Here is a 15583-nt window from a genome sequence, read left to right on the forward strand (position 1 = left end):
CATTACTAAAGTTATGACCTGGGTGGGGCATTGTAGCTATTGCTGTTATGTATTACCCATACAAAGGCATTCCAAATCAATAAACCAATTTTTATGGTCTGGCTTGACAGCGCAGCTGTTGCCAGACAATTATGTGACCTTCACTCGAGAGGGGGCTTTAGCCCCTTCGGTGCTCATGACGAGCTGAGCTCGTCATGACCACACCCATTATCATTATGGCCAGTACAGCAGAGGAATAGCCTGCGCAGCCAAGGTGTTAGCTCTGCCAACATGCTGGGAGCCAGGAGTACACATTTTGATTGGGTAGATGTTCTGTTGTCCACAAAGAAAGTGCTTCAGCTGTGTCCATTTTGTTTATTTATCCAGCTGCCTGAGCTAGAACTTTCAGGGACACACACACATGACACTGTAATGCCATTAAAGTGTCTTAGGTAACTAGATATTGTATGATGTTTTTCTTAGGCAGCAGCGGTGATGTGCTGAGGGCAGTCCTTATTTTTAGATGGATGTCACGTGACCTTTTACCCTTCACCAATATTATTGTACAGTTTGCTGCTTCCGAATCATATATATATATATATATATATATATATATATATATATGCATTCTCATGCTATTTACTTGTAATGCTTCACATTACCATACATTTTTACATTACTGCTGGCAACCCTCCTGATGCGCTCAGGTGATCACTGCAGGTAATGTTGCTCATGGTGGCTACTAATATCATCTTGTCTGTTGTGGTCACCAGTACAATACTAATAACATTAGTAGCTCAGGGTGATAACGTTGAACATAAGTAGCTCTCTTTACAGAAAATGTTGGAGACCTCTGTGTAGGTAGTTTTTTCTGAACTATAGTTTTCAGGCTCTTGTCGCCCTGTTCAGCCAATTTGTATTTGTTTAGTTGGTAGAGAAGTATTTTAAACAATAACACCATGTGAAGCACAGCAGAATCAAAATCCATACGCTGGGGTGGGCAACTATGGGCAGGGAAGGCGTTGAGCCATTACAGATATTTTTCAGCCAACAAATAGCTCTTGCATTCCATGAAAGATGCAGGGCGTGTAAGTTGGTTCATGAGCTGAGCCTCACAACTGCCATCTGAAGTGATCTGCAAGTCACACGGTTTAAAGTCAGAATATTGACTAAATTATCTTTGGTCTTAATTATTGTGCCCTATGTATCGTCACAAAAAATGGCTTCCTATTTGCTGTAAATTTTCCATTATCAGCTTCAATGGGGTGATCTATTTGTAAATTATATTCAGGAACAGAAGATATTTTGGCCACAAAATTCTGACACCATTCCCCTGGCAAGGCGAATTCAGCCTTCTGTCCTCCTAAGGTTGCAAAATTGAAAAACATTAAACTGGGTAATAGTAAACATAGGCAAGACCAAGCTGATGGTTTTCTCCCAAGGACAGAAGCCTCGCCCTAGGATACACTTGAATAATATTGGGCTTGAGGTCGTAAGGGAGTTCACCTACCTAGGGGTACAAATCGCAAGTAATTATGGTTGGTCCCACCACATAGAAAAGGCGGTCCTGAAACATCAGCAAATATCGGGGGCCTTACGGGTGGAGCACAATAGATCCAAAACAAAACCCATAAAACCTGTCCTCGCTGTATACGATGCTAAGGCAATAGGATCGGCCTTATATGGGGCGGAGCTGTTTGGTTTTGACAACTTAACCTCATTACAGATAGCTGAGAACAGGTTTCTTCGGGGTATTACGGGATTGCCCCAGAGTACACCATTAATCCCTCTTAGTCTTGACCTGGGAAGAAGATCGGTAACCGACCGAGCCAGACTGCGTCCCATCTTATACTGGAGGCGACTTTGGTCCACCCCTGAAATTAGGCATTATGGGGAAGGCTTCCTGGCAATAATCAAGAGTGATACATTCCATAAAATATCATGGCTGAAAAATCTAAGGGTATTGCTAGGCGAACTAGGTCTTTCCAACCTTTGGGACAATCCGCCGGGGGAAGTGTTCCCAAGCAAAAATACACTTAAAGCACTATATTGGGAATGGATAGACGAGAGGCTTTGGAGAAGGGTTAAATCTGACTCAATGGGAGGTCGCTTCTTGGAAAGTAAAATGTGTCCTGCTCTAGAAAATTACTGGGACAGTATAACTGTTCCTATGGACAGAAAATTGTTTTTCCAATTAAGATCTGGTTCCCTCCCGTTGAGAGATCTAACAGGCAGGTGGAAGAGTTTGAACACCCAGTGCTGCCCAGCATGCGGCGCAACTAAGGAAAGTGTGGGACACTTCCTATTTGCTTGTAAGGCTTATGCCTCCCCAAGAAGGGTCTGGTTAACCCCTATCTGCAAGAACCTTGGGACATCTAGTGCGGCTGAGGCGCAGAGAATTATTTGCACTACTTCTGAGGAGCCTATTGTTATGGGAATAGCAAAGTACCTGGGGTGGGCTTGGTCCATTAGGCGGAGAGCCCTTTCTGTTTCTCCTAATGTTTCTTGATTATGTTTTACTTGTATAATGTTTTGTTTTACAATGATTAAGCTTGCGCAACTGTTTTAATGTACTGAATGAAATGTCCTGATTAAGTGTGATGTTTTTATAATATGCATGTTGTGCTTTTATGAGTCTATAACTCGAATAAAGCTTTTCTACTACTACATATATATATGCATTCTCATGCTATTTACTTGTAATGCTTCACATTACCATACATTTTTACATTACTGCTGGCAACCCTCCTGATGCGCTCAGGTGATCACTGCAGGTAATGTTGCTCATGGTGGCTACTAATATCATCTTGTCTGTTGTGGTCACCAGTACAATACTAATAACATTAGTAGCTCAGGGTGATAACGTTGAACATAAGTAGCTCTCTTTACAGAAAATGTTGTGGACCTCTGTGTAGGTAGTTTTTTCTGAACTATAGTTTTCAGGCTCTTGTCGCCCTGTTCAGCCAATTTGTATTTGTTTAGTTGGTAGAGAAGTATTTTAAACAATAACACCATGTGAAGCACAGCAGAATCAAAATCCATACGCTGGGGTGGGCAACTATGGGCAGGGAAGGCGTTGAGCCATTACAGATATTTTTCAGCCAACAAATAGCTCTTGCATTCCATGAAAGATGCAGGGCGTGTAAGTTGGTTCATGAGCTGAGCCTCACAACTGCCATCTGAAGTGATCTGCAAGTCACACGGTTTAAAGTCAGAATATTGACTAAATTATCTTTGGTCTTAATTATTGTGCCCTATGTATCGTCACAAAAATGGCTTCCTATTTGCTGTAAATTTTCCATTATCAGCTTCAATGGGGTGATCTATTTGTAAATTATATTCAGGAACAGAAGATATTTTGGCCACAAAATTCTGACACCATTCCCCTGGCAAGGCGAATTCAGCCTTCTGTCCTCCTAAGGTTGCAAAATTGAAAAACATTAAACTGGGTAATAGTAACATCTGTCGTTTACAGCGCTTAGGAATGCCAGAAGCGCAGTATGAAGCCCAGCAGAAAAAAACAAAATACGCATGCTGAGACTTCTAGTTTCACTTTCACTAATTATAAGTAGTGCTGCTGGAAGTATGTGATTTTGCAGCTATACTATTTTCCACATAATTATGGATTTTCTGCATAATCCATCACCTGCTGCATAACCTGAAAATTGCAGAAAAGGGAACAAAACATATTAACAATGCGGCAACGCGAATAGCAGCGCAGTGGAAGGCCCTTTGTGAAGGTTGTCTGATCATATTTCTGTTGCGTATTTATGTATTTGGGTGTTACAGTTTTACAAGAGGGGAACGTCTCAACGCATGTCGCACTACAATTTATCTTTTCATGCCGCATAATTTAGTCAACCGTGCTGCATAATTTGGTCCTTCCATGCTGCTTCAGCCCACTGGCCAGGAGAGACTCACACGCACACACACATGCACATGCACGGACACGCACACATGCCCGCACACACACACTGACCCACACGCGCGCGCCCGCCTAGGCTGCCCCATGGAAGGAAGGCCCCCCACACAACACCATCCCTTTGATTCAGACAATTGAACCCCACACTCTTGCGACATTTCCTCCCGTAATCCCCACTAATTGCCTCTAATTGGGCTCCGGCCCGGTCTCCGCAGGTGTTCGAGGGCACATCCGGGATCGATGCCAAGATGACGACCTGCGAGTTCACCGGGGACATCCTGCGCACACCTGTTTCCGAGGACATGCTGGGTAAGAGCCGCGCGCGCCGCGCCTCGAGGAAAAATTACACGAGCGATCGATGCGCGCGCGACCAGGCCAGGGTGAACTTCCAGAAGGTTCGAAGGCAGCGCGTGGCAGCGGCTTCAGCCCAGCACAGGGTGCACTCGGCCACTCTTCAACTAACACTTCCAGTATCTTTATGTCAAATCTGGTTAACAAAAAAAATTGGGAAAATCGTCTAAAGCTGGTATTTTTTCCCCTTCGAAATATTACACTAAAATCAGTAAATCACCAGAAGAAACGATTCAAAACGTTTTGGAGCTGGGTGAAATATTTCTTAAATATTATAAAAGCAAGCAGGGGAAGAATTGCCATCTTTAACATTCACTCATATTTAAGTTTCAGCTCCGCGTTAGTCCTGATTATTTTAATTTTTTGTGTGTTATCCTGCGTAAATCCAAATGATCGGGTTTCACGTATTTATGTCATTTTATTTTTCCCGCGCTTACTCTTCTTGCGTAATTTTGGCGTAATTTTTGCTCACCGGAGATTGGTTCTGGCAAAAAGTGGTGGTGCGCCAGTAGCATGACACGCGCCAGCGACGCTCACCTCCTGGCTTTAGAAATTATGCGTGGACAATACCTCACTCGACTTTTGTACCTTGTGTACAGTTTCCACCACAAATACCGCCAACCTGCTTTTCACATTAAAAATTTCGCATGGACTAATGGTTTGTATTTGCCTCTGAGACGGTTTACCTTTGCATTGGATTTTGTGACGTAAATTGTTCACAGATGGGCCAGTGATCCATGAAAAATGTATGCAGATCTTTCTGTGTGCTCTTTACCCATCTTTGACAGCCCTCTTGCCTGTTTGAAGCATAAAATAAAATCATCTTTATAAAGGGTGTAGTGTAGTGATATCCAATCTAGGTGGCCGTCAGTGGACCGCCAGACGGGTGGTTGTGCTGTGCTTTTTTTTTATATGCGCACATATCACCCCCGAAGGGGTCTCAAGGCGCAGCACACATACCGCTTTGGAACCCTTCCTGGCCTTTCCCTGTGAAGTGCCCACTCCTGGGCACCCCCAAGGTGAAGCCAGGCATCCTAGCGCTGTTGGGGCCGTTGTGGAGATTAAGCAAGCTATTGCCCAGAGTTGCAGAGTGGGACCCATGATTAGAATAGGCACCGAGGCGAGAATATCAGGTCCGGGGAAATTGAGTCCAAGACCCACCGAGGCGGGAATTGAACCCTGGTCCGGGTCAGACCTCTGCAGCAGGGTCTGCCGCTCTAACCATTGAGCCACACCTCTCCACAGCCCAGCTGCGGGATGTGCAGGTAGAAGTGGTGGGGCAATGTGGCTGGGTAAGGGAGATTTCGAGGGACGATGCTGAGGGAAAATTAAATAAATAATCAATTTTCCCTCGGCATTGTCCCTCGAAATCCCCCCCTTACCCGGGCCCACTGCCCTAATGCTGTTACCTGCACGGATCGTGGCTGGTCCAGCCGCCATAATATGACAGGACCGCTGCAACTGCCGGGAATCCCTGATATTGCGGTGGTGGTGCCGAGGTCAGAGGAAGTAATATGTTGGCAGTGCCACTGCAGCACCGCCAAGCATATTACAAGTTTCCTCGCTGCCCTCCTTTTCATGGCGGTGAGCCCGCCATGAAAAGGACGGTGGTGAGGAAAAATGCTCAATTATTCTAAGACACTTTCCTAGACTGTTGATACAGCAAGGGTTTGTGGGCTTTAGCTGCTTAAACCAATTGATTATGTTTACATTATCTGTTTAAGTTAGTTTTAAAACTGAATGACTGTTTCTTTTTAAATTGATTAATGAGGTTCTTGCTTGGTTCGCTTTGGGTTTGCCTTTACATTTTCATAAAGAAATATATGTTACACAGTAGCATATATCAATACGTGTTTGAGTGTAATAACTTTTTGTGAAAATAGCAAAAAAGGTTTTATAAACACATGATCAGTGGGAACTGCAGTTGCCATGTTTTCTCAGGCTTGTCAGTTTCATATCTATTTAAAGACACGAGTTAGAGCTCAGTAAGTGTCATTTTGATTCCTATTAATATGCACGTTCTTTCAGGGTTCTTTGTAAGCATAGTGGATCACCTATTATGTTATATTGTGCTATTGGCACTGTTGTGTACACATCTGTGGCTGTTTTAGCCTCCCTGTGAATCCGGTCCCAGTAGTCAGCTGTCATTCATATTGTATCAAGAAAAACACAATTACTCAAAAGTCTTGAGAAGAGGATCCATGCGTGGTAGGAAAAGGATCAATTGTAAACCACAGACCAACCTTTTAAATGTCCACATTCCTTAAACACCAGCTCCTGCTGACAAAATTTACTGACAAAATGTTCAGGCTGAAAAAACATATGAGAGACAAGCAAAATAAGTCAGCCAAAAACAAACGCTGGCGTTTACACAACAGGAGTGACGAAACATGTCTAAGAAGAAAGTGGCTGAGGCAGTCATGGATCCTCAGGGATCATTCTGACTGAGGATAGAAAGACAAACAGGCTCTGGATGCTGACCGTAGCAGTCAGTCTTCAAGAAGGCAAGTCTCACATTGTAGGAGGTCAGATGAAGGGAAGATATATCTTGGAAAGTTGACTGATATACACCCAAGCCAAAGTGATGAACCAATGGTTAGTGATTTTTCATTCTGTAATAGTACTATATGCGTCCAGCCGCGGTCTGTGCAGGTAACAGCAGTGGGGCGGTGGGACCGGGTAAGGGGGATTTCGAGGGACGATGCAGAGGGGAAATGAAATAAATAATAAGTTTTCCCTCAGCATTGTCCCTCGAAATCCCCCCTTACCCTGCCCCACCGCTGTTACCTGCACAAACCGTCTGCGTCTGTTGTGAATAAATGGTATTTCCCCATGCACAATGTCTATGATGTCAAATTATACCCGAGGAGGTGCCTCTACAAACTAAACATTGCACTTCACAGATGCTTCCAGAATAGGCCTGCCACCATGGGACTGTGCATGTTTCCAGGCGCACTTTCGAAAAATTGTGTCAATTCCCTAAAGCCTTAAGTCAGGGTCCGTGCAAGGGTGCAACACTGTGAGTGCAGATTTACGGCTTCCTTTTCTGAATTCGCCCAGTGGAGTCCTAAGCACAGTGTACGCAAAGAGAACAATAGAAAAATGTGCTTCTTCTTCATGAAAAGGGTTTCTCCTGCCCTGAAATTCTGCTTATGACATTGCTGATTATGTCGATGTACTGAAGGCGGCATTGTTCCTGTGCCTTTGCCCTCAACATCTTGAAACTTCACAGAGGCCTCTGTACGTGGTTCGTGGTAGGTGGTTATACACTGTTGTTGGCCACAAATAAAAGCCAGAGGCTGAAGATAAAATCCAGACCTCCCCCACTCTTGTTCTGGTACCTCAGTACAGAACAGGAGTTACAAGAAGAACTTCTTGTTGCTGATAAGGGATTCCTGATAACTCACCTGTGTTTCAGTGGATCCACTCTCCGATGGAGTGCGCTGCATTTACTGCCGCACCTTGATGCCCCATGACTTCTGAGATCTTCTTATTCATATCATAAACTAGATCAGAAAGAATATTTTAAGACCTCAGCCGGCTTGGCATTATTTTAGATTTTATGATCCTGCCAAACTTCCTTAACCCAGTTGTTGCAAGTCCCGGGGTTTCCATGGTCAGTCACTCTGAAGCCTGTTGTCACGTTTTATCGGCCAGTCACTGAATCCACCAGGGAGTCCTTCGCTCCCTCTTTTCGATCCTGCCCCTCACAGAGTAAGAGACAACTTATGGTCAGAAGATGAATAAGAGTCTGCTAAATATGATTCAATTATCTCAAAACCGTATAGATCAGTGCCTCAATCCTTAGTTGTTACCCATCTTAGCCCAAGCCTGACAAAGCAGTGATTGAAATGGAAAGGATCTATGTGAAATTAATACATTCCTTCCATTCCCAGAGCTGATCTCCTTTTCCTCCACACAACCACTCCTTTTTCCACACCATCCCGCCACTCAACACCGCCACATTTTCCTTCACTCAGACCACTTCCTGGGCTGCATAGAAACACAAGTCACCCAATAAGCCACTCCACTCAACTTTATTCAGACTTGACCCAGATATTCTCTCCTTTAATAGCACAAATTGTGGATCCCTCAATACTGACTTGGGGTGTTGTTGTCATGGCCCACAACATCTCCCTTACAGTTTTTTAAAATCTTAAGCTACTCGTCAATGCTAACTGTAACTGATCCTTCACTACGCAGTTCAGGCGCTCCACTAAGCCATTACTTCTGGAGTGATACAGCAACATTATTATTTGTTTGACCTCAATAGAGCTCAGGTACTTTACATTTCTTCCGACATTAAGTGTATCCCATTGTCAGTAGCTAATTCTTCTGGGTATCCTTCCTTATTGAAAATGTGTTTCAGAAAGTCATTCACTACTCTAGTACACACTTAATCTCCGGCCATTTGGACACGTAATCAATAATTACTATGCATGCCTCATGTTTCTCCTAAGACGTCATAGGTACCAGAGATATCCAACGTTACGTTGTTGCAAGACACCTTGGCCATTGTTACCTGCTCCATAACTGATGGTGTTGTAACCTGTGTTTTACTATTTAGCATATAAATTGCACAACCTCTCACATAGCACCCTGCAGCCTTATCCAGCTTGGGCTACCAAAAATCCTTGCACACTCTTCTCTTCATGGCATGGACCCTATATGCTCCTTCTCACTCCCACTTATACAGACCTCCTGGGGTAACCAGCAGTCGTTTCCTCCTCACCAAACCATAGTCACCTGTCAATTCATCAGCAACTCTTGCATACGGCTCCAGCGTCTCATTCAACAACCTTTCAACCGGCAGACCCTTCACAATATACTACTTCCCCATCCACAAAAGTAGATCTTCCTTCACACAATTCCTCCTCTACTTCTTAAAGAGCGCCCTCAAATGCAAAGGTAACTTGACTCACAGCAAACACTTCTGAGTCACCTCGATCACTGTGTGATCATTCTACCGGCAATGGCAGGAGAGAGAGAAATTCAGCTACAAAATGTATCTTTTCAGGATCATACTTCTTCCTATACTGCTGGCATTGCAACGTATACAGCCATCTGTTAATCCCTCCCAATCTGCAAAACAGGTTAAACATGCATTTATGATCTCTGCAAAGCAGGAAAACAATTCCCGAAAAATATGTTTTAAAATATGCCTACTTTGCCAGGTAGCCAGCACCCCTCTTCCTATTACTGAGTCTATGGGTTCTGCCCTGCAAAGTTCTAGACACGAACACCACAGTCTCTTTCTTTCCTTTCTTTCTGTAATAATACAGCACCCAGTCCATTGCAGCTTGCATCTGTTATGATTATGCCCCTGTGGGTTAAAGGTCTTCAGAGTCTGAGTCTTAACTAGACCCATCTTGACCAATTGAAAGGCCCTTTCAGACTACTCGTTCCATACAAATCTCTCGTTATTCTTCTACAACATGTGGAACACTATGGTCTTAGATGCAAACTAGGTCACAAGCTTCCACCATGCCCCAGATGTAGATCATTGCAAATGTTTGTTGCTGGACATTTTGATTTTTAGTTCCACTCCTTCCTTTGATACGCGATGGCCCAAGTAGTCAACCGCTTTGTTGGCAAACTTATATTTTTTTTCGTCAATGTTGAACCGATGTTAAACCAGACTTTTTAAAGATATTCAAGACCACATTGTATAAATCATTATACTGCACCTCACTTTCGGAATAAAGCGAGATACACACACCGTTAATGAACATCCCCATCATCCTCTAAAGCAGGGCAGTTGTTGATGCAAAGCTAAACAGGAATTGTTTGTACTAATAGGGACACTCCAGGAAGACAAAATATTTCAATCACAAGAATCTTGATGGAGTTCAATTTAGCAATATCCTAATGACATAGCCAGAGCGTTAAAGGTTTCTGCCCCCTTCAATGTCACCAGCATCTCGGATATATTTAGAAAGGCTGCTGATCTATCTGTATGATTTAATTGAGGTCATGCAAGTCAACACAGAATCTTAACAAGATGTCAGGTTTGCGTGCTATCACCATAGGTACTAATCATTCTGAGCTTTCTATCACTTCAATAATCCCCCAACTCACCAGCCTCACCAACTCCTTCTTCAGTACCCTCCATTGACCCTGGAGCACCGTCTGAACCTTATGTACAGAGTTTGGCTCCCTTCTTCAAGATACCGTTGTGGCAGAATCTTTTCAGCTTCCTTAAAATTGCAATGAAAATTCAGAAAATGTTTTCAGTCACTTGCCTGGTGCTCCTTTGACCTCTCCAGTTAACCCATTCTCCTGCAGTAACTTCCTCTTGATAGAACTTGATTCCAGTGGTTGAGATCTAGTATCATAGCTGATCCCCCTAAGTCGTTCCATGTTAAATGCACCAGCTTTTGCCGCTTTAATTACACTGCCACATATCGATCCTTTCCTTGACATAGGCAAGCAAATATTTTGATCTTTGAGTCTTTCAAAGTGGCCCGAGGAAGAATAGGTAAGGACACAGCAGACTACCACAATCTAAAGTAAACAGAGAAATGTGCAAAGACAATACCCAATGGTTTATCACCATTGTTTCTTGTATTTCAGGGGTGAAACCTTCCTTTGATCCCACCCCAACAGACGAGTGTAGTCACTTTCAATCCATTCCACTCCCTTTCACCCAAAGTTCATTTCCATGGCTTTCTTGGAAATCTTTTTTACATTAGAGGTGAGGATATATTCACATAATGATTGAAGGAGTGGAAAGGAAAGATGAAGGGTGTGTGCATAGGGGAAGAGTAAGGAGCAACATATGCAAAGTAGCATGTGTGCTTGGTGTGAGGGGTCAGTGTTCTAGAGAGGCAAAGGACAAACTCTTCTGTTTGTAGATAATGTTGGAATTATTCACAGGCTTCACATTTCTGTAGAACAAAAAAAAGTGTTCCACATGGAAGAAATATTTTTAAAACAAGTTGACTGAGCTCATATGAAGACTGAGACCGCATGATATGGAGCACTATATATAAAAATGAAGTTACCAACACCAAGGAGCTACTCTCTCCAACAAGTAGCTGTTCATAATTCGAATATCTATACCTGGCATTCTGGAAACGGAAGGCTTTTAAAAAAAAAATGCCTGATTCACTATTAAATATTTGTGGCCAAAATATGAAATATTGGCCAGGCGCTCCAGTGGCAATGACAGCTAGCTTTAGCTGTCGGAGTCTGAGAGACGGTCCCCGCTGAGTTGTCGGCTGTCAGGTTGTTTTGCTTGTTTGTGACTTCTCCTGTTGTGCCCTTTTGTTCTTTCTTCCCCTGGTAAGGGTTGGCAGTTGGCGGCTGAAGAAGTGAGCATCATGAGACCGCCGCGCGCTGACCTTTCATGGTGCGGGTGAGCATTATTCGCTCTACCAGGCTTGTGTGCACTCTGTAGATGCTTGAGGCAGTTTGAGTGTTACCCTACCGAGGCCAGCTTGCAGAAACCCAGTAAAGACAACAGGCAAGGAAGGAAAATTGGCCCTGCTTAGTGGGATATCAAACAAGCATTTGCAATGCAATAGGTCTCGCATTTACGCGAGTTTGAGCTATTGACATTGCAAATGACAATGCCTTTTATTTTTGTTTTTGTTTTTAAAACATAAATAAAAGGCAGTGTCATTTACAATGCAAAAGACACACAATTGATGGACGGAATGCAGAACAAATCAAAACATTCACCCCCGTCAAGAGATCTGGGTTAAATCCAACATTCTTTTGCTCACCATGCCACCCCAGCTTAGACCTGGCCCTATGCAAATCAGTCTTGACCCTGAGCCTCATGGGAACAGTCCACCCAGAACTGCCAAGCCAGGTCCTCCCTGGACCGGAAACACGCCTCCTAGGACCAGTTTCGGGTTTCACCCCTCTTCAGCCAGGATAGCTTGATTCCAATGGCACAGTGAGCCCATGCCAATAGCTTAAACTTGCGTAAATGCGAGATCTATTGCATTGCAAATGCTTGTTTTTAAGGGGGTGGGGCTGAAAGTCTTCCGCTCCAACTCTCTTTTCACTTTTTTTCTCCTCTAAACTTTCCCTTTGCATTTAATCAAAAGCAGATGTGGGCTAGGAGCAGAAAAGGGGTGGGGGTGCCCCCTTCTTAGAGGGGGGCCACTGACTGCCAGGGGTGCACACATGCACACTCCAGTGATACAGTGACATTGGGGACAGACAGTGAATATTCAACATCTGCGTTGCTGCTGGCGAATTAAAGCGAAAATATAATAATAACAACAGATCGGGAAAGAAAAGGGTAGCGGACCCCGCCCTGCAGCTGGGGCTTGAGATTGTGCAGAAAGTCTGGGGGAGTGATGGGGCAGGGCCTCTGCACACATCATAAGACGAAATGGGGGGATTTTGGGGGTCTCGGAGGACTGGCGGGGAACGCTTTGGGGACACAGGCTCGTTACAAAGCCTCTCTTCCAGTACAGATTAATTCACCACATAACTTGTACACACCATTTAACCTCTTCTCGAGGACACCGCATAGTTCAGTCCAGCTGTGGAAGTACTCACTAGATCGCGCCTTTAATGTGTTGGTCAGTGAAAACGAAAACAACAGCCTTTTAACCCAATCTCAGCACCACCCTCAGAACTCATGAACAAATCATGTCCATTCCTTGGTGGGGTCTGGCTACGTTTTAAGCCTAGCTGTGACGCCATTCACTAGATGCCTTCATTAAACTGTGTCTCTAGCGGAAAGAATGAAAAACAGTTTCCTACCCAATCCGGAGCCACCAAAGATCAATCAATATGTTTTTTCACTAAGTGCTTATTCTTTGATGACGTCTACTTAATGTTAATACATGCCTGCCCTGACGTCATTCGCTAGATGCATCATTTGGTGGGACAGTCTAATGAAAAACATGGTTCTTTTAACCCAGTCATTGGTTAGAAAACATCCGGCCTGTCCCATTAATTGATGATGTATGTTAGGGAAATGGATCATAGCGTGATGTCATTCATTAGAGGACCCCGTCATAAGTTCTAAAATACTAGCGAGTACTAGTGAGGTCAGGGTGTGCCTCTATAATGTATGCCAGACCTTGACATCGTGTTGTAATTGACTGACGAGCTATTTACTCAATCCTGCATCACCAGCAATAAATAAAAGGCGTATTACAGCTGCAGAACGGGCCCCGCGCTGCCAGCCGGCACAGGAAAGGATGGGCGTGTAGCGCCGTACTGGGGAGCGAATCGCTTCTAGGCAATTCTTCCTTGAGGAAGTGGAGGGGTGGGCAAAGCCCAGGGTGAGTGTGCGAGTTAGGAATTTCAGTAGCGTCCTTCAAGAAATGAGCCACTTCTAAGCGCTTGGTTCTCAACGAAGTGCGGGCCGCTTCTAAGCGCTTCGTTCTCGAAGAAGTGCGGGAACAGGTAAAGCCCCTGGACGAGTGCGCGAGTGAGGAACTTAAAGGCAGCAGCTTGTTTATATTTGCATTGCGCTTTCACTTTACAATAGCTGCAGCCCCACCCCGCGAGTGCTGTGTGTGGCCGCAGCTATTGTAAAGTGAAAGCACGATGCAAATATAAACACTGTTGGAGAAGCTACGACACCAACCAAGATGGCCGCATAGTCTCCCGGCTCCGCTGACCTCCGTCCTTCGCTCTATTATCCTGTCGCCTATCCTGGTTACCTGCACCGGATCTGTGTGTGTGATCCGACCAGCTCTCCAGTGGTGCAATCCCGGAGTTTCTCCGCCGTTGTGGAGCGGAGTTACGTCGATGATCGTTTGAGGCCTAACCCAGTAGGGACGCCGGGGTCTCGAGTGCGGGCTCTGCCGGGTCCGAATTGAATAACAACGGACTGCTGAATGAGGTCGGGTCCGCTCTCTGGAACACTCAGACTTTTTGATTGGTCTGCTACCACCAGCTGTCTGGTGCCCTACAGTAGGTGAGGTGACGAGTGACACACAGTGCTGTGTCGCGGGGGTCCCTGACCGGGGGGTTCGGCATTTGCATCGTCGATCCCCCTGGGTCGGTGCCTCACTGCGTATTACTGCTTGCTAACCGTCAGTCCCTCATGGCTTACTCCTGTTCCGCCTAATTTTGCCCCGGAGAAGGCGCCTCTCCGTGGGGACCATCATGTTGGAGGAAGAAAGGCATCTAGCGGAGCGGGCTCGAACTGGCCCGTCACTACGAACGGTGCTGGAGGCACTCATTGCACTTAAGGGGATCATTGAAGTCCAGACTTGCAATTTGTTGTCTGTGACGGAAAGACTCACAGGCCTGAGAGCGGATCCTGACTCGACACCAGTGCCCCGGCAGCTAGCCTGCATTTCGATAGATGTTTCGGAGGCTTGTTTTGACCCGGCGCTGGAAGCAGAGTTTGCCCCTATTGTACTGGATCTACCTGACTGTACTGTGCCCGATCACCCAATGGAGCCGTTGGAACCCCCGACTGTGTATCCCTTGGAACATTTACATGTCGTCCCCATTCTGGAACTTTCTACTTTTCAACTTTTGCCTGTTTCGGACCTTGTCGACTCCCCTCCCCTGTCGGTCTTACAAGATGGCGGATAGAGTAAAGCTTGGCTTCGGAGACAGGGAGGGGCAACATTGGCACCAACCATCTACATTGAGATCTGCCGTTCTTTTCTCCTCTGTTCACTCCTGTTCTGTAGACTTTTGCAGTAATTTGTGGAAGGGTCTTTCTTTAATTGACGACTTTAGTGAATTTGATCGACAGGGCCAGGGTAGAGATTGTTATCTGGGTCTCTCATTGTGGCACTGGGTTTAACGGGATTGCTTTCTTGACCTAACGGAGTCCGGGGCGGGGCTAGCTACGACGGGTGGAAGGAGACCGGTAGTCCGTAGAAATATGCCCTCCTCCGATTTCCCTCACCGAGTGGGGCTCTTTGCCTTTTCTTTCTTTCTCTTCTTCTATATTTCGGGTTCTGATTACTGGGCGACAGGCACGCTGCGAGGGGGGTGGCCGTAGTCATCAGCAGGGGTGCAGGGTGGGGGGGTGTGGGGATGGGTGTTCGTTTTTATTTTTGTTCTATGGCCTCTTTTCTTCCTTCTCTTCCCTTGTCTTCTTCTCTTTTTCCTTTTCCGGGTTAGTGTAGTGGGTTCGGCTTTCTTACATCCTTGTTTCTATATCTGTACCTTGACTTTTCTGAGGTTTTGGTGCTCTGGGATGGACAATAATGCTGGAGTAGACGAATAATAATGTGCTAATTTATCCTTATGTCTTATGTCTTAACTCCGTTGACTTATTTTATGGCGAGTTTACTTTGGACACATTATTTCTTTGCTCGCCCCCCCTTTCGTGATCCGAGACACTGTGCGACACCTGACTCTTCCTACTTATTATTTTAAAATGAAAACCTC

General features: G+C 45.0%; 1 protein-coding gene across 1 annotated transcript in view; it reads left to right on the top strand.

The window, feature by feature from the left end:
• Nucleotides 1-15583, top strand: part of LOC147726007 (V-type proton ATPase subunit B, kidney isoform) — a 257085-nt gene that overhangs the window by 176917 nt on the left and 64585 nt on the right. Inside the window, exon 4 of the mRNA XM_086960126.1 lies at nucleotides 4117-4210. Within this exon, the coding sequence (XP_086816252.1) occupies nucleotides 4117-4210 (94 nt within the window). The remainder of the gene's footprint in view (nucleotides 1-4116; nucleotides 4211-15583) is intronic.

Source organism: Lissotriton vulgaris, chromosome 3_1 (assembly GCF_964263255.1).
Source record: "Lissotriton vulgaris chromosome 3_1, aLisVul1.2, whole genome shotgun sequence".
Classification (NCBI taxonomy): Eukaryota; Metazoa; Chordata; class Amphibia; order Caudata; family Salamandridae; genus Lissotriton; species Lissotriton vulgaris.